This window comes from Mauremys mutica, chromosome 1 (assembly GCF_020497125.1).
Source record: "Mauremys mutica isolate MM-2020 ecotype Southern chromosome 1, ASM2049712v1, whole genome shotgun sequence".
NCBI classification, from domain to species: Eukaryota; Metazoa; Chordata; order Testudines; family Geoemydidae; genus Mauremys; species Mauremys mutica.
The window spans coordinates 226,040,713-226,060,705 of NC_059072.1; the positions used below are offsets into that span (position 1 = coordinate 226,040,713).

At 43.0% G+C, this 19,993-nt stretch overlaps 1 protein-coding gene and 1 long non-coding RNA gene across 13 annotated transcripts in view; one reads left to right on the top strand and one right to left on the bottom strand.

The window, feature by feature from the left end:
* SCML2 (Scm polycomb group protein like 2) overlaps positions 1–19,993 on the top strand; it is a 162,544-nt gene that overhangs the window by 87,287 nt on the left and 55,264 nt on the right. For all 9 annotated transcript variants that reach the window (XM_045018069.1, XM_045018328.1, XM_045017910.1 and 6 more), the window contains 2 exons: positions 12,931–13,178; positions 18,376–18,511. In XM_045018069.1, coding sequence (XP_044874004.1) covers positions 12,931–13,178; positions 18,376–18,511 — 384 coding nt within the window. The remainder of the gene's footprint in view (positions 1–12,930; positions 13,179–18,375; positions 18,512–19,993) is intronic.
* The window catches only part of LOC123371254, a 31,276-nt gene that overhangs the window by 10,133 nt on the left and 1,150 nt on the right, over positions 1–19,993 (bottom strand). For 3 of the 4 annotated variants that reach the window (XR_006579762.1, XR_006579747.1, XR_006579741.1), the window contains exon 1: positions 14,636–15,143. This is a non-coding gene — a long non-coding RNA (uncharacterized LOC123371254). Of the gene's footprint in view, positions 1–14,635; positions 15,144–16,875; positions 16,933–19,408; positions 19,457–19,993 lie in introns of those variants that run through there. The other variant, XR_006579753.1, reaches the window with a different exon arrangement.

Consider the following 19,993-nt stretch of genomic DNA (forward strand, 5'->3'; position numbering starts at 1 on the left):
CATCAGGATCTCCAAAGCGCAGGGGCCCGCGGTTTGAGAGAATTCTGTGTCTACGTCCTCATCACTGTCATCGCCGCGCTGCCGTATCCGCCTCCTCCTCGCCTCGGTTTGAAGGTCCTGGTTCAGCATATACTGCACGAGAGTGCGCGAGGTGTTTAAAACATCCACGATTGCGGTATTGAGCTGAGCAGGGTCCATGCTTGCTGTGTTATGGCGTCCGCACAGTTCACCAAGCAAAAAAGGCGCGAAACGCTTGTCTGCTGCTTTCAGGGAGGGAGGGGTGAGGCTGTACCCAGAACCACCCGCGACAATGATTTTTGCCCCATCAGGCACTGGGATCACAACCCGGAAATTCCAAGGGGCGGGGGAGGCTGCGGGAACTATGGGATAGCTACGGGATAGCTACCCACAGTGCAACGCTCCAGAAATCGACGCTAGCCTTGGACCGTGGACGCACACCACCGATTTAATGTGTTTAGTGTGGCCGCGCACAATCGATTTTATACAATCTGTTTTGCTAAACCGGTTTATGTAAATTCGGAATAATCCCGTAGTGTAGACGTACCCTGAGTAAGGCATCTGTTGTAAAAGGAAGAAAGGGTTTTTTCCCTTCTTCCCAAAGAAGAGACTGTGTTGAATGTCTTTGTATGAATAAGCCCGGGAGATGCTTTAGGTTAAGGGCATTGGAGTTCTCTCTTTTTAAAATTATGTTATAGCAGTGTTCCAAGTATTATTTGTCTTCCCATTACTTAATGGATTCTATTTTCTCATTTCTTCTGCTTTTTGTTCATCTCATGTACCTTTGTGTCATGAATGTTACGGCCCATACAGCGGCTGGGACTGGGTGAATTTCTAGCAGTTGCATCTCAGTATGTGTAACCCACCCCAGGAATAACAGTGCCATCATTCAAGTATGGTACTTTTCAGACAAAACAATTGGCCAGTTTCCAGGGTGACTTTATGTTCTTCTTAGGCTTGTTGCATTTTATTTTCCCATTTGGGGCCCAATCTTGCGCCCAATGAAATCAATAGCAAAACTCCCATTGACTAAAATGGAAGCAGAATCAAGGCCCTTTAGTTTCTTGGATGTCTTCTCACCCTCCCCAAATTCTAATTATTTCAAATATTGAGACCTAAGAGTTTTTTTCCCTTTCCAAGACATTTAAGGCTAACTCCTGCCACCTGGTACACAGCTGTAGAAAAGGTGTGAAGCAGAGAGGCAGCTAAGGGGGGACTCAACAGATTGCTTCATGGTGCAGAGCTTCACAGTGGTTCTCCTTGTTGGCAGGCTTGGAATAAGTGTGTGGTTTGTACAGCCTCCAGCACAATGGGCCTTGCTGGGGGCGGGGGGGAGGGGCTGTAGATGCTACTGTAATACAAATAAACAATAAATATTGGGCATTGTGCCCGGATAATTGAGCCACAGCTCTACTTGGAGATGGCTGAGTGTGACATAAGCACTACTGCAGCCCCTGAGCCAAGCTCTGCCATGTGCTCAGCTCGCAGTCTCTTAGGGTTCACTGTGGCATCCATCACCATAGTATCTGAACGCTTGCCGGGTAACTTAAAAGCTGGACAGTAAGATCCCTCAGGAATTACAGGGAGTTTTCTTCTGCTCCTCTTTCCCAGTGAAAGAGGCTGTGCTTGGAGATTGTAAATAAGATATCATTTAATTTTCAGTCTTCATTTAGTTGTAATTGAAATGCGTTGTTAAAGAGGAGGATCTTGCAGCAAGCCCTACACATTTTTCTTGTTGATGCTTGTTTGTCATCTTGTTGTTAGTTTGACCTAGAAATGGGAGGCTGGAGACAGGACAATAGTTGGGAGTCTTATACATAATGTTGGCTTTTTCAGGATGGGGGGAACTTCGTCCTCCCAAGGAAGATTGGCATGTTCCCTTCTCTGAGGGTGGTGGTGATTTATTTTGGCTAATAGTGGATCTAAATTACTTAATCTTTTTGCTGCCATTCCTCATCGGTAAAATAGAAAGAGCACTTTCTTTTCCCCAGCCTTTCTCTTTTCTCTTTAGTGCTTCAAGCTCTATAGAGGCAAAAGGACTGTTTTTTAATATATACATATAGTGGTGCTCAGCGTGGGGGGAAGGGAGGGCAGTCTTCTCAGGGGCCCAAAGTCACTACTATACTACTAGTAATTAGTAATATAATAAAGAACACAAGCAAGACAACAATGTGATTTAATGTTAAACTTGTATAACTTTTTTGCATAATAAAATCATTCCGTTCCCCAAATTGACATCTTGGGCCTATTCTAGCAAGTGCTCTGTACCCAGAAGTTCAAGGGAGTTCTGCACACAGATCTGTCACAAGATTAAGGCTGGGGTCTGTTTTCATGTAATTTCACTTCAGAGTTTCTAATAATTTTATATTATAATCACCTATCGGCAACTGTCTGAAGCAACAGAATTTCCTAGCTCAGTATTCCAAATATGTTACAAATTCTGTAGTTTTATGACTTTGCTCAAGATGAACAACATAAAATGAAATAATTGATATGGAATTTTAAGAAGAATTCTATTAATTGGAATTGCACTAATCTTCAGTCTTCTGAACTGTAGTTTTTCCTTTTTCCCTATGTTTGAGTTCTTCTGTAGCATTACGTTTACCAATAGCCTTATAAATCTAAATAAGTCTAACAGGAAATACCCAGGAAAACATTCTGGGTTCAAATTCTGCAGTCCTTTGCAAAGATTCAGTCCACTCAGTCAGTTGTCCTGCTTGTATGAATAAGGTAAGCAGAATTTGGCCCTGAACAAAAACCTGATCCTTGAAAACCGTACTCTAGCAAGTAGAACCAGTTGACTTCACTGGCTTTGCATGTGCAAGGACTGGACCCTCGGTAAGTTGCAGGATTTGGGGTCCTGGGATATTTGAATTTTTTTGCTCCTTTAAATATTTGTTACAGAGTTACAGATTTTGTGTTCTCTGGATAATGACAACTTTGGAGCTTTTGAAAATGTTGTCATGTTACTAATAATTGAAACCATGAAAGATCTTTAATTTGTTTATGTATTAACTTATGTACCTAGAATATAGTAGTGTAATTAGAGAGCTCTGTAAACTATGAAAACTCTGAATATTTATTAACATTTAACATTTTATTTGCCTACTCTATGGTTTATAATATTTTTAGTTTAGTTTATCTTTTCTTACAGTTTTTACTTAGGATAAGAGACATGGGAAAGAACACTGCTCACTAAATTATATGCATAAAACCAATGAAACTTGAACAGTTGATATTTTATTTTTTTCAGTAGAGCAGCATGAAACAAATGCTTTGTTTTGTTTGTGCAAATGAGAAGACCATTATAATGCAAAGCAGTGTCCTGAAAAAAAGCAAATGTGCTTTTTCTGTTGTAAATATCCCTGCTAAATGCTGCAGTAATTGCAAGCAGAGCTTGGTGTTTTTTCTCTCTTCTTTTCATTGATATATTTTAACAAGTTCTCTTGAGACTATTAAAACGTCTTAGTTTTTGGAACATGTGGTCCAGCGGGGATAACTTTGTCTACAGATGCAGTGGGTTGGCAGCTAGATTTTGCATCTCTTTTCATTTCTTTCCAGATTCTTTGACCCAGTGTAACCTTTGGTCTCCCTCTGAAGGCAGGGGTGAAGGAAGTATGAGCAGGTGACTGATGATCACTGTCAATACAGCCTGCAGACAATATGCGAATTACTTTAGCAGTCTCTCACTTCCCTCCACTCCCCCATCTCTTAAACCAACAAATGCAAATAGCTCCATTCCCATTTGCTAGTATTTCAGTGCTGCTGCTCTGGCAGCATGGGCTTTGTTGTAGACTTGCTTATTCAAAAAGGCAGTTTGAATCCTAGTAAGAAGAAAAATTATCTAATGGGACTTAAACCCCCTTAATGGTCAATGTGGCTAGTATTTGGCCCTCTGGAATATAAAGGTAGGAAGATGCTGAAAATAAACATATTTTATATTGTATTTCAACAGTACAGCAAGAAATGATTAGTACTGTTTGCATTGTTAGCCTTTGTTTAGTAAATAATATAAATCCTTTCTACAGAGCAATTGAAATGTGCCCACTGTGTAGAAACATGTACCTGTACTCCTAGAACCTGTTGGCATTTAAATTTGTTATTGGGATTATCTGTGTATTTAAACATTTCATTTACTATGCAAAAGAGACAATGAAAGTGTTTGCTAAATTTCAGTAGAGTCAAACAATGAATCTATGAAGCACATATTTCTTTGCAATTTCTTGACTTTATTTATTAAGCACAGAATTGTGTGGTCTGAATAAAATAGCCAGATTTTATAATAATTTTGTTTTGCTTTCCAGATATGTTGTCTATTAAGAGTTGTCACTTGGAAGATTCAAAAGCATAACATAAAAGAGTGATGTTATTTGTATTGGCTAAAATTCAGTTAAACTTATTTTAAGTTGCTACTGTATATGAAATCTTGTAAGTACTATTGTGGATAAATAGAAGGAAAATGATTACTTTCTTAATGCAGAAGCTCCTTTTTTCCAGTTACCTAGAAGTAATTTGTGGCAGAAAATATATTTAATATAATGTATTTAGGATTATATACATTAGTAAAATAGGACTTTTTTTTAAAAATTGTTCAAGGACATTTGATTCATAAATGAATTAAACAAAACATACAAAATGTATTTAACATGTCCTAAGACTTTATTAACTCGTTTGAATAGAAGTTTTGTTTTATATGCATCTAAAGTGTCATTTTGGGATGTTCAGTTCACTTTACCTTGATACTTTCTCTTCAAATGATTTGTTTGTTAAAGTTAACTCATAGGGAGAAGTACTTATAAAATGAAAAGCACCACTTATAAGACTGAGCACTAGACTGCTGAGGTGCACATCACATGTATGGCTAGGCATTGTTGTATAGACTAAATAGTAATGGTTTGTCTAGATTCCCTTGACAATGTAACTTCTAGTTTTATTTGTGGTGTTTTGTGGGTTGTTGTTTTGTTTTTTTTAATAAATCTTCAATCACTAATAGCTCAGCAGTAACAATTTTCTGATGTCCTACAAAACTCTGGTAATTAGAATAAAGTCTTAAAATCCACCGTGAACTCCCCTTTCAGCTTACAGTAGTGTTCCAGATCAGGCATTTTGGCTTTGGTTATGTCAGTTCAGCTTTAACATTAACTTGGAATTTCTCAAGTTTTGTCATGTTAAGTACAGGTTCATAGATTTTAAGGCCAGAAGGGATCATTATGATCATCCAGCATGTGTTATGCAGGAGATCAGACTATAGAATGTGTGTGATTCCTGCATCAAGGAACCTCATATGCTTTAGCTAAGCCAAAAGTTCTTTTTAGAAAGACATCCAGTCTTGATTTAAAATAAATACTTCACATGCCAGAGAATCCATCAAATTCAACCTTTTTGTCTCATATTTCTTTTCCTTTATGTGTGTACATGTGTATTCATACATGTGGGTGGGGGAAAAGGGGACAAGAGAAGGCTTATTTTCCTCTATTTTATTTGTTAGTTTTAATTGAACTTTTCCCTCTTGGGGTACAAGGGTTGTCCAATTCTCTCTGTTTTTGCCTTTTATTTCCTCACCACTTCCTCAAAAGCATCTATATCTCTGTTGTTCAGTCTTCTCATCAAATGACAATAGATAAGTTTCCCTTGGAATCAGTCATTGCTGTTTGAGTTGGCCAGAGGAGATACTGGAGACTGACATAACACATTTTCCCATCAGTGGTATATTTGTGTATGTAGAAACTCCTTCTGTTGTGTTTTAATATCAGTTTGTTGCCAAGGAAGTGGGGGAGGGATAGCTCAGTGGTTTGAGCATTGACTTTCTAAACCCAGGGTTGTAAATTCAATCCTTGAGTGGGCCATTTAGGGATCTGGGGCAAAAATCTGTCTGGGGATTGGTTGGTTCTGCTTTGAGCAAGGGGTTGGACTAGATGACCTCCTGAGGTCCCTTCCAATCCTGATATTCTATGAAAGTTATCATAAATTCTTCATGATGACTTTACAGCACAATCAAATAGGTGAAAATACATTATTAACTAGGAGGCTCTTATTGAAGAGAAATCTGGTCATGGCTTGCAGGCTGTGATCTAGTCAGCTGGAGCTGCATAGGGTTAGCAAGGTTTGCATTTGGTGGACCCCTCACAAAGGAAAACTTTGATATTACAGGAAATTAGTAGGTCATTCTTTCCCCTTTGAGTCATGTTGAATCCAAGTCTCAGTGGGCATTGTGCTCCTAGAGGACATTCTTTCAAATGAAATTTAAAACTGAACTGCTGATCACTCAACATAATCTTTGCATGCAGTGTTGTTGTGGCCATGTTGGTCCCAGGATATCAAGGTGGGTGAGGGACAATACCTTTTATTGGACCAACTTCTGTTGGTGAGAGACAAGCTTTGGAGCTTACACAGAGCTCTTCTTCAGGCCATACCCACCTTGTCTTTATAATTAATACTTGGCATTTTTCACAAGAACTCTGGATGTTAAACTTGATGTCCCGGACACATCCCAGTTATTAAGATTTTGACCATCTTCCTCTTTACTTGAATGGTATTCTTCACTTTCTGCTGTGCACAGTTGAATAGTTGATGTTGTTTCGCAGCTGCATTTAGAGTGGACAGATTTCTTCTGTAGAATTTGTTAAGCACTTTGGGATCCTTCTTGATGACAGGCACTATATGAATGTAATAGTTGTGGTAGTAATGGAAACTATGAGAAACATCTTTAAGGTGAGTGTATTGTGACAGGGTCAGGCCAGATGGATACAGAAGAGTGTTAGAAGGCACATATATTTGTTCCAGATTAAGTAGATCCCTTTTCCCTGGGTAAGGTAACAGGGGCAGTTCCAGAACAAGCAGGAACTTGCTGGAACCAATTAAGACAGGCAGGCTAATTAGGACACCTGGAGCCAATTGAGAAGAAACTGCTAGAATCAATTAGGACAGGCTGGCTAATCAGGGCACCTGAGTTTAAAAAGGACCTCACTTCAGTTTGTAGCGTGTATGCAAGGAGATGGAAGCAAGAGGCACTGGGAACTGAGAGTGGGAAGGCATATTGCTGGAGGATTGAAGAGTACAAGCATTATCAGACACCAGGAGAAAGGTCCTGTGGCTGTGGTGAGGATAAAGAAGGTGTTGGGAGGAGGCCGTGGGGAAGTAGCCCAGGGAGTTGTAGCTGTCACACAGCTATACCAGGAGGCACTCTAGACAGCTGCAGTCCACTGGCCCCTGGGCTGGAACCTGAAGTAGAGGATGGGCCCGGGTTTCACCCAAACCTCCCAACTCCTGATCAGACACAGGAGGAATTGACCTGGACTGTGGGTTCTACCAGAGAGGAAGGTCTCTGGGCTGTTCCCTGACCCACATGGTGAATCTCTGAAGCGAACAAATCCACCAATAAGTGCAGGACCCACCAAGATAGAGGAGGAACTTTGTCACAACTGGTGTCAGGGTGGGATTTGGTTTGCACAGCGCGGCGGAAGAAGGAGGGTGATTAAAAAAAAAAAAAAGGGAGAGGGTTTATTTTTTTCACCATCAGTCATGCGGGCACTGATACAAGCCTCGGCTGCCCAGCAGGAGCCTACCCGTGTTCAGGCAGCCGCCCAACAGGAGGCAGTGTGGCTGAAGCAAGAGACTAATCGCCTGCTGATGGACCAAGCTGCTGATGGACCAAGCTGCTATGTTGAGGGAACTGGTAAACCAGGTAAAGACCCTTACAGAGTTGAACTGCAGCCATGATGGGACGCAGATCATACGGGCCAGCCATTGGTTGCAGAAAATGACGCAGGAGGATGATGTAGAGGCATACCTTCTGGCCTTTGAGAGGACAGCCCTACAGGAGGCCTGGCCTCGAGATCAGTGGTCTGGCATCCTCGCTGCATTCCTGTGTGGGGAGGCCCAGAAGGCCTACCATGATCTGCCTGAAGAGGCTGCAGCAGACTACCCTCAGCTGAAAGCAGAGATCCTGGCCAGATCTAGGGTAACGACCGCAGTGCGGGCCCAGCAATATCACGAGTGGAGGTACCAAGAAGACAAAACCTCGCGGTCCCAATTGTATGACCTCATCCATCTCGGACGAAAGTGGTTGCGAATTGAGTCCTGGAGTCCAGAAGAGATACTAGAGGTTCTGGTCATCGATTGATACATGAGGGGACTACTGCCAGACCCTCGCGCCTGGGTAAGCCAGAACAAACCCTCCACCTACGACGAGGTTGTCGCACTGGTAGAGAGGCGAAGGACAGCGAGAGAGCTGACCCAACCAGTTAAGGAAGAGGCACCCCGGGTTAAACTAGCAGCACCAAGTCCTAGAGCTCGGGTGACTGGGCCACCAGGAGGGCCCAGGTGGAAAAAGAGAGGAGCTGAAGGCCCACCAGAGGCCACAAAGTGTTGTAGCATTGAAGGGGAAGAAGATTGTGATGTTAGACTGCCCAAACCAAGAGACCGGGGAACGCCTAGGGCTCCATATAGATGTTATGCCTGCGGGAAGTGGGGACATATAGCTGCACAGTGTCCCAATGCTGAAGAGCCGATGCAGTGTAACCTGGGGAACTGGGCAGACCCATGCTCCCTAATCCACCTTGTGGGGGTCTCACTAACCCCACATATGTACACCAGACCAGTGAAACTAAATGGGGTAAAGACCACGGCACTGGTTGATTCGGGGAGTGCTATCGTGCTTATCTCATGGAAGCTCGTGAAGTGTAGTTAGCTGCTGCAGGCTAAACGTATGGGGATAACATGCGTCCATGGGACGGTTAGTTACTACCCCACCATCCCAGTAAAAATCGAGATCCAAGGGAACACTACTGAGGTAGCAGCAGGTGTAGTCCCTAAACTCCCATACCCGGTATTCATAGGGAGGGACTTCCCAGGGTTTGGAGACTTACTCCCAGTAGGGGAATTGGAGAAAGATGGGAACCCTGAAATTAGTGAGGCATCCACAGCAGACTGTCAACCCCCAACCTTCCCTGAAATATCCCCAGATTTGTTCCCCACTCCCAGACAGGGTAGAAAGATGAAAAAGGAAAGAAGGGCAGCTATGGCCTTGGGAACCCAAATACTGACCCAAAGCCAGAGGGTCGCTCTTGTAGGCAGGCAGACCTGAGCAGCTGAAAAGGAAGCCGTCCGGGAGGGAGAAGCACCCGAGTCTGACCCACACACTAACACCTCTGAAACAATAGAGGCAACAGAGACTGGGCCCCTAGATCTCAGGCAGATTAGCCCCGGGAGAGGAAATTTTGGATGGGACCAGGCAGAAGACCCAAGGTATGAACATTAGGAAGGAGGTGACTGAAATAGACGAGGTCCCCGTGGAAGGAAAAACCGAGGGACCAGGACTCTACTTCATAAAGAAGAAGGATCTCTTATACCAGGTTGCACCAGTACAGAGGCAGAAGATACAGCAGATCCTAGTACCTCAGAAATACCAGAACGTTGTATTAAGTCTTGCCCATAGTCATCTTTTTTGGGGGCATTTGAGGGTAGAGAAGACCCTGGCACGGGTCCTACAACGGTGGTTCTGGCCCGGAGTTCATGAAGAAGTGCGGAGGTACTGTGCATCCTGCCCAGAGTGTCAGCTGTACAGTCCCCGTCCCCACTTGAGGGCACCTTTAGTACCCCTTCCCATCATAGAGGTCCCCTTCGAGCAAATAGCCATGGACCTAGTGGGACTCCTGGAGAACACAGCTCGGAGCCACCAATATATACTTATTGTTTTGGACTATATTACTCGCTACCCAGAAGTCGTCCCCCTGCAGAACACGGCCTCTAAAACGATAGCCAAAGAGCTGGTGGGACTCTTTGCCCAAGTGGGGCTACCAAAGGAGATATTAACAGACCAAGGAAACCCATGTATGTTGAAGCTAATGAAGGACATCTGTACGCTGCTCCATATACATACCCTGAGAACTTCAGTCTATCATCCACAGACTGATGGGTTGGTAGAAAGGTTTAACTGAACCCTCAAGTCTATGACAAGGAAGGTGGTAAGTCGAGACGGGAAGGACTGGGACACCCTACTACTTTACCTTATGTTCACTATCCGGGAAGTACCTCAGGACTCAACTGGGTTTTCCCCCTTCGAGTTGTTATACAGGTGTCACCCCCGTGGCATACTAGAGATCGCCAAAGAGATCTGGGAAGAGGAGCCCAATGAGGGGAGAAATATAATAGAACATGTATTGCAGATGCGAGACCGGATAGCCCGGGTCACCCCTATTGTACGGGAACATTTGGTTCACAGGAGGCCCAGTGAACCCATTACAATCGCCAGGCAAAAGTCCGACAGTTCCAGCCAGAGGATCGGGTGATGGCGTTGGTACCCATGGCAGAAAGCAAACTTCCGGCCCAATGACAGGGGCCCTATGAGGTGGTTGAACCCATGGAGGAAGTAACCTACAAGGTGTGGCAGCCAGGACGCCAGAAACAAGAACAGATTTATCACGTTAACCTCTTGAAACCGTGGCACCAGCAAGAGGCATGTGTGGTGGCCCAAGAGGCCCCAGCCCAGGGAAATAATCTACGTGAGCAGATCAGGATATCCCCTGATCTGACACCAAACCAGAAGAAGGAGGTAACAGATGATCAACGGTACCAGGACGTGTTTTCAAACCAGGCCGGACCACCGAAGCATATCACCACATTATCACAGACCCTGGGGCAAAGGTAACTTTAAGGCCCTACTGGGTCCCAGCGGAAAAAAGGGAGGAGATCAAGGCAGAAGTAAAAAGGATGTTGGAACTAGGAGTCATTGAAGAATCCCATGGTCAGTGGTCGAGCCCGATTGTGTTGGTGCCCAAACCCGATGGCACCACTAGGTTTTGTAATGACTTTCGCCAGCTGAATGAGAGATCCCATTTTGATGCATGCCCCATACCCCGCATTGATGAGTTAGTTGACCGCCTGGGCAATGCCCGATTTTTGACAACCCTTGATTTAACAAAGGGATACTGGCAGATTCCCCTTGACAAAGATGCAAAAGAAAAGACGGCATTCTCTACACCAGAGGGTCTGTTTCAATATACTGTTCTTCCTTTTTGACTGCATGAGGTACCTGCCACCTTTCAGCATCTCATGGACAAGCTTCTGCAGCCCCATAATGGTTATGCAGCTGCGTACCTGGATGACGTAATTATCCATACCCCTGACTGGGAGACCCACTTGAAAAAGGTGGAAGCGGTTCTGGACACGCTAAGACAGGCCAGCCTCACAGCCAGCCCAGCCAAGTGTGCTATAGGGCTAGCTGAGGCTAAATACCTTGGCTACATTATAGGAAGGGTCATGGTCAAGTCCCAACTAAACAAACTAGAGGCTATCCAAAATTGGCCCCGGCCGAATCGGAAGAAGCAAGTCCGGGCATTCCTGGGTGTGGTGGGGTACTACTGGCGATTTAGTCCCCATTTCACTACCAGAGCGTGTCCCCTGACAGACATGATAAAAGCCCGGGGTCCAGACATGATGGAGTGGACTGACACTGTGGAGAACACATTCACGGATCTACGGACAGCCCTCTGTAGTTACCCCGTGCTTATAGCCCCGGACTTCAACAAAGACTTCATCTTACAAACAGATGTATCTGAAGTAGGATTGGGAGCTGTCCTATCGCAGATGGTCGGAGACGAAGAACACCCAATCCTCTACCTCAGCAGGAAACTCCTCCCGAGAGAGCAGAAGTATGCCGTGGTTGAGAGAGACTGCCTAGCTGTGAAATGGGTCATGGAAACACTACGTTATTACCTTCTGGGACGACAGTTTACCCTTGTGACCGACCATGCATCCCCCCAGTGGATGCAGCAAAATAAAGAGAAGAACACAAGGGTGACCAGATGGTTCCTGTCCCTACAACCTTTTCAATTCACCATACAACACTGGGCTGGAAGCCACCATGGCAATGCAGATGGCTTGTCACGGGTACACTGCCTGACGTCCCAAGTTGCCCAACCCCGTGGTGTTGAGCAGGGGGGTCGGGATATGTGACAGGGTCAGGCCAGATGGATACAGGAGGGTGTTAGAAAGGCAGATATATTAGTCCCAGATTAAGTAGATCCCTTTTCCCTGGGTAAGGTAACAGGGGCAGAACAAGCAGGAACTTGCTGGAACCAATTCAGGCAGGCTAATTAGGACACCTGGAGACAATGGAGAAGAAACTGCTAGAATCAATTAGGACAGGCTGGCTAATCAGGGCACCTGAGTTTAAAAAGGACCTCACTTCACTTTGTATTGCTGGAGGATTGAAGAGTACAAGCATTATCAGACACCAGGAGAAAGGTCCTGTGGTTGTGATGAGGATAAAGAAAGTGTTGGGAGGAGGCCATGGGAAAGTAGCCCAGGGAGTTGTAGCTGTCGCACAGCTGTTACAGGAGGCACTCTAGACAGCTGCAGTCCACCGGGCCCTGAGCTGGAACCCAGAGTAGAGGGCAGGCCCGGGTTTCACCCAAACCTCCGAACTCCTGATCAGACACAGGAGGAATTGACCTGGACTGTGGGTTCTACCAGAGGGGAAGGTCTCTGGGCTGTTCCTGACCCACATGGTGAATCTCTGAAGCGAACAAATCCGTCAATAAGCGCAGGACCCACCAAGATAGAGGAAGAACTTTGTCATAGTATTATTCAAATTATATCTTTTTCATTTTTTTAATTTGAAAATTGTCCCTTGTAGGAAAGTCCCTCTTAAATATATTTTTTGTGGGGGACTGGATTTGATTCTTTCTGGATTTAGTTAAATGAAGTAGTTTGATACGAAACACTTGTTATGTTTAGATATCTTCATTTTACACTAATTTTAAAATTTAAATTAATATGTAGCAAGTTTTTAAAATCATTAGAAAAGTTGTTTTTGTAGCACAAATTAATCTCTGGACAATGATACAAAATGCCTTCAGCATCTGGTATTAATTTTGAGGTGAGGTTTTTGTTTTTTATTTTTCCCCTCAGTTTCCATTACAAAAAGAGGTGCAAAAGCCCAGAATTCTCCCTCCAAAGTGACCCGGCGTTCAATGCAGTCTCCACAGAAGTCTGCTCCAGTACCAGCACAATGTGGCAGGAAAACAGGTCGGGACAACCCCCCTGGACAATCTACAGTTCCTAGGAAGGGAAGATCTCCTAAAACCATTCCTCTGACAAAAAGCACCTCTACGGAAAATCTCAAAACAAGGAAAAAAGGTTTAAAACCTGGAAGAAAGGTTAGTTACAGTTGCTACTTTAATTTGTATCGTGGAACTTTGTAGTGATTCGTTATTTTGAACATGTTTATAATTCCATGTACAGTCTGATGCCGTTTTCCCTTCAAGCACTTACGGCTTGTCTCCACTTGAAATTTACCAAAATAAGTATTCTGGAATTCTTATTTTGAGATAAGCCACCATGTGAACACTCTTATTCTAGAATAAGAGACCTTTTTCTGTTTTAGATTAATCCACTGGATGGATGGATGAATAGATTGATTGACTGATTATTTACTATTCCAGAATAGTTTTTTCAGTAAATTTTCCAAGTTTTAACAATCCCTTAGGTTATTAGATTTAATTATTTCTTACTGAAATAAATGTTAAGTTAGCACATTTACCTTACTTTAGGGCGTGTTAGAAACCAAGGCTTTGTGTATAATTTCAGACTGGAAATGTAAAAATGAATTTCTTCTGAAATTCCATAAAAGGTTATTACTGCCACATTGTGTAACATGTTGCTTAAGTTACTGTAAATGTGATTTAAAATTCACCCTCTCCATCAAACAGTATAAATATAAAGCTCTGCTGACTTTTGTAAAATGACCCATTGGTTAAAATTAATAAAGATTCTGTCTCAGCATTGTTTGAATAGAGTTACGGCTTATATAGGATGATGTTTAGTTGTTTTTATTAATGTCTTCCATTTTACCACACACTTTACACAGAAGAATAGTTTAATTAACTCAAGAAATATTATACACACACATTTTTTGACACATGGCAGGTATTACCAAAAGAATGATGAAACAAATAAAATGTCCCATTGACCACATTTGGGAGTGCCACACTCAGAGAGCTTGTGAGAGTCATACTGAATATCATGAAGCCTGCACATCTAAGAACAAACATTAAATATAGCAAAGTGCCTTATGCTTAAAGGCCGCTAGAGTAAATGTTTAAGGCCAGTTCAGACTGAACAAGCCTTTCACAAGTTCTTTTTATGCTAGTTTGAAAATATATAGTTAAGGAGGTCAGTCTTTGATCAGTACATTGTGAATTTGTTTAAATTTCCAAATAATTCTCAGGTGGAGAAGCAGTCCATTCTGTTGCAATATCTGTTTTTTATCAATATGTAATATTCAGCATTTCTATCTGTAGCAATAGCAATAGAAAATACGCTTATTTTGTATGTAGTGTCTTTCATCCAAATACTTCTCAATATTGGTGCAATAAAGTTCAATGCAAAATCCCCCTTACCTGTATTTTGACTCCTTACCATCTTTCTCCCAAATTCAATACGTAGTGTTTTTTATTCATTTCAATTCTATTGTGAAAGGAAAATATTTGTTCTCTTTATATTTTTTTATGTATTACTTTTTAAAAGTATGCTTTAATTTAGCAACATGAGTAACCAGACTACAGTCAAAACAGACAGACCACATATTTCAGTATTTCAAATAGACAGACTGTACCTTGGTCCTTAATGAGGATGTGGGGAGTAGCCAGTCAGTATATGCACTGTTGTGTTAGTTGTTGAAGATGTTTGTCCCTCCGTGTCTTCCACATGAATGTTCATATTATTTCTTTTTCATGTCTCCATCTCTTCACATGTTGAATTTTCCTCTCTGTTATCTATGGCTTTCTGTGCTATGGAATAGCAATGGCCCAAAAGCAGAGTGAAGTCACCTCTTGTAGTGTTGTATAGAGAGACTTTCTAGATTGCCTAGGAAGTTGGAGCTTTTGCTCTAGCTAACTACATGTTTATTCTCCGTGTCCAGGATGATTTGAATCCTTTCTGTTATTGGATATTTAGGTGTATTGCATCACTCTGGGAAGCTGCCACTGACTGCCATGTTCAGTAGAATATTATCCCATCTGTTCTAAACCACCATCACCTGTGTCCATCATCAGTTCAATATAACTCCTGCCACTATATTTATTATCCTTATAGCAACTTCAGTCACCACCCAATGCCAAATAGATTTTCCAATCACTTTCTGGTCTGTTGACCTTTACCAAATATCTTAGTCCTTGCCACGTACCATGGATTTCAAAGCAAGCTAAAGCTGAGCAGTTCCAGCAGTGCTCAGAGTGAACTCAAAGACCTGTATTTTGGTTGTTTTAAGATACTTAAGTGAAAAGTCACTGTGTCAATATAAAATTGTTTCCAAAATCAAATAACGACTTTTTAATAGCTGAGTAGCTTTTTAATACAATTTTTGGCCAAAATCAATTATGTTGGTTCACGGCCTAAGGGAAAGATTGTCATGTGCACCTTTTCTCATCCTTTCCCATTCACAGTTGCACAGATCATCTCCCTTCCCATTTGTGATCTCAACTTCCTTAAGGCAACTGTTTACATGCAAAAGTGATACAGAAAAACATTTAGTCTGGGTTTTCCAAACACACCTGAGGGCATTATTTTCCCAAATTCTATTGAAGGCCAATGGAAGCTGGTTTCCTAGCTGCTGTAGTCTCCTTTTGAAAACTCCAGCTTCAGTGAATTTTAGCTTTTAATGCAGTTCAGCAGCTAGCAATGAAGAGAACCCCCACCACATCACCAGCCAACTCTCTGCTGTGTGCAAATGGCAGGCAAACATCTGTTTGAGGTACATCTGACTTAGGTCATAATGTTAGTTTAAGTGCTAACAATAATATGTTTATGTGGGATGTATGAGCGCATGGAAATAGCCATTTTTTAAAATGTCACCTGTTCTGATGAAGAAAAATGGGGAATGTGGGTAGAACTGCTTTAAATCCCCTGTATTTTCATGTATGCTCACAAAGTTTATTAGAACATTAGAATAAGAAATGCTCTGCTGGTGTAATAAAGGGCCAAATTGTGGCTGCTCTGTGCCTGTGTGTACTGAGAACCCCTCTCATGTTACATTTTCCAGTGCAGGAGGCACCTATAATATGTAGCATGAAGGGGTGGAGACTGACCAACCTGTGCTGTGTAGAGCAGGGGTCCCCAACCCCCGGTCCGCGGCCCGGTACCGGTCCGCGGCCTGTTAGAAACTGGGCCGCGAACCGACCCAGTGGACCTCCCGCAGGCGTGCCTGCGGGAGGTCTACCCGAGCCGCGGGACGAGCGCTCCCTCCGCAGTCATGCCTGCGGGAGGTCCGCTGCTCCCGGGGCTCCGGTCGACCTCCCGCTGGCATGACTGCGGACGGTTCGCTGGTCGCGCAGCTCAGCTGGACCGCCCGCAGGCACGCCTGCGGGAGGTCCACCGGCTCCGGTTGCGCTGCGGCAGCCGTGCCTGCGGGCGGCCCAGCTGAGCCGCACGACCAGCGAACCGTCCGCAGTCATGCCTGCGGCAGCTCAACCGGAGCCGGTGGACCTCCCGCAGGCACGCCTGCGGGCGGTCCGGCTGAGCCGCGGGACGAGCGCTCCCGACCGGTCCCTGGTCCTCAAAAGGTTGGGGACCCCTGGTGTAGAGCATATGCAGTGGTAGAAACCTTCATGATTTTGTGATTTGGTGTTTTTACTTAAAGTAGACAAGTGATCATGGAGAATCTCAGCAAATTTCTAGTGTTCCTGGTCGCAGAGAAAAGCTTGAAAATGTGACCTGAATGTATCTTGAAGACTCAAATGAGAAAGCAAATAAAGTTCCCCAAATCTATTATTTTTAAGACAGTTTCACAGTTTGGGGGGTGGGGCATGACACCTGAGTCTGTTAACATTTTGCACTAGCAATATTGCATGAGCTCACCTTTCTGTGCACCAACTTGCAGCTGCAGGGCAGTGCTTAGAGAAGCACAATCTGCATCTGTGGAACAAGTATAGTATCAGCTGACTGTGAGTTTGTTCTCTTTCTCCCTCCACCCAGCACCTCTGGAGGCCTTCTCTGACCTTCACAGGCCTTCAGCTATCCTCATGTGAGCAGTAAATCTCCCCTCACCACCACAGCCCCTCGTCCCCTAACTTCTTACGTGGCCAGATTCTTAGATCCGTACATATGAATGTTTATCAAAACCAACTGTAGATGCAAAGAAAGGTTTAAGTGGAGCTGAAAGTAGAAGGCAAGATACATTTAGCATGGTGATTTTGGTTTTTTTTTATTTAGCATGAAAGTGAAACAGGATCATTAGTAACATTTCTACACCAAATTCACTGTTATGCTACTTCAGATGACCTGCTCTAGTGTAACAGGCCACTACCACAGCTGGAAGGATTGAGGTAGTTATGGTATTGAAACAAATCTTAACTGAGGCTATACTTTTTAAAAATAATTTTAAAAATAATTTGTTTGGAGTGAAAAGAAGATTAATGTTACAAATGCAGTGCCATCAACTGGCAAGCTACTGATTTGACATAAATGATTCCTTTTTCATGAGTGACTTCTCATTATGCATGTGTTAGTTCTTGTTGTTTTGGTGGCCCGTCTGGCATTTCCTTTCACAATATTAGGGCCCTATCCCGCATTCTGTTGTGTTTTGCTGCAGTACCGTAGCCATGAGGAGGCCGCATATGGGAGCTGCCTGAATGCCCAACCAGCCTATCCAGAGACTTGATCAGCTCAGAGCATGAAGTGAGGGAGAGTAAACCAACATGCCAAGTTTATGCTTGATAAGAGTTAGACAGCACTATGAGCTCCCTATTTCTTGACACCTGTATGGCCTATTCTCACTTTGTCCCTCTTTTCTCTCCCTTCTTAGACAGAGGGTACACTGGAGCTGGAGGTGTAATTTCCAGCTCAGGTAGACATACCTGATCTAACTCTGATTGAGTTAGGGCATGAAAAATTAGAAGTGTAGCCATAGCAATAGGAGGGGCTACCCACCCCAAGTACTTCCTTAAGGTTTTACACAAGATCATACTTGGGGCAGCTAGCCCATCCTGCTACTTATGCCACCACAGTTATGCTTTTATTTTTAGTATGCTAGTTCAATGAAAGCTAGCACGGGTACATCTATCGAAGCTGCAAATTATACCGGTGTAGACATAACCAGAGATGACGACTTTCAGCCATGTCACAAAGCCATAGTGCAAAGGTCTGACTGTCTTGTTTTAGTTAAATACCCTGAGTGGAGTACTGTTTCTAGAACGTCTTCCTGTTGGGGAGTTGAGTTTCACTGTAGTAGGTGGAACTCTGAAGGTGTGTTCCTTACCTCAGTAGTGAATGGTGATTGATAGTGCATAGTTTGTTTATGAAGGAGAATTGTTTAACAAAAGGTCACTTGCTGATTTTGTGTGTGTTTTTTTTTAACAGAAAAAAATCTTGCCAGTGAAATCTCCTCCTGCACCTTCTCCTCCTCTTACTTCTCCTGAGGGGGACAATGGCAGTACACAGATACATAAAGATGGAGGTGGCATTGCTGGTGCAACAGCAGCAGTTATATCCACAGGTATAAAAGGGCAGTCTGAATGTATGAAATTACTTCCCCCTTTAAATACAAATAATTATATTGTTTTATGCTACTATTATTCTAAAACATCTGCTGAAAATAAATTGTTTTGCTAACATCTTCATATGAAAATATATTTTTATATTGCAGTTCTCCAAATGTGCTTAGGTAAGGCTGGTATTTGGTGCACGGGCAATGGCAAGAAACACCAGAACTTCAGGAATTTGATGTCTGGTTAGCATGCTTTTTGGTGTGTAAATAGGAAAGTCCATTGCACTTTCAATAGTCTTCCATAGCCTGGAGTACAATGCTTGATAAAGAAGAAAGGGCATGCTTTGTCTTACCTTACTTTCATCCCAACCAGTAGCAAAATGTACTGGAAATGACTGTTACCAAAAGGCCATTAGACACTACTGTTACATTCCAGAGAGTATGGAAATAGAGATAAAGATGACAAACTATGTCACTGAAAAAACAAAATCCAGGAGAAATGGGCCAGGTTAAAACAAGAACTCATTTAAAATGGAAAAGCAGTGAACTATATTATAAAATGGGTGGTGGAAAAGCTAGTTAGAACTACCTCTGAGTAGTCTCTTTATTACACAGTTATGGGACAATTTGTAAATTGTCAGCTATTTGGTCGTCGCCAAATCCTGGGACCTGCTAAAGTGCCCCCCTCAAAAAAAAAGTTTGCTATGTTTTTAATTTTTTGCCATTTTTAAGCTGCTTTTACAAAGAAACTGTCCCTCTGCTTTCCCTTCTCCATGTCCTTGCAGCTACCCCTCTTTCAGTGCTAGACAACATTGGGGCAGAATAGGCAATCATTTCCTACTAAAAGAAACCTGTCAGGTTTAAAAACATTACTGAGCCCAAATAAGAGTTTAATAACATATTTACAGAGTTTTCCTGTTCTCTCCACATCCACATCTGTGCCTCCCACGGCTTCTGCTGTCAAACAGAAAATAGACATGAATGCAGAGTTTGGGAGCATTACAGTCTTTTTACAAAAAGAATGAGGAGTACTTGTGGCACCTTAGAGACTAACAAATTTATTTGGGCATAAGCTTTCGTGGGCTAGAACCCACTTCATCAGATGCATGGGTTTTAGCCCACAGAAGCTTATGCCTAAATAAATTTGTTAGTCTCTAAGGTGCTACAAGTACTCCTGTTCTTTTTGCTGATACAGACTAACACGGCTACCACTTCTACCCGTCTTTTTACAAATATCAGTTGTTTGAAAAATCCAAGTTTCATTTGAGCACAAATAGTACTGTAATTCATTTAAAAAAAAACAGGTTTATTTTATCTTACTTAATGCTTCAGTTTATTGCCTCACCACCAAGGCATATCCTTATTAGACCACAATAAATCCTGGTCCCACTGAAGTTAATGGAAACATTTCTATTGACTTCAGTGGGGTCAGGCTTTCACCCCTTATTTTGTCTTGTTGCTTAACCACAGATTATGATCCCTGTGATAGGT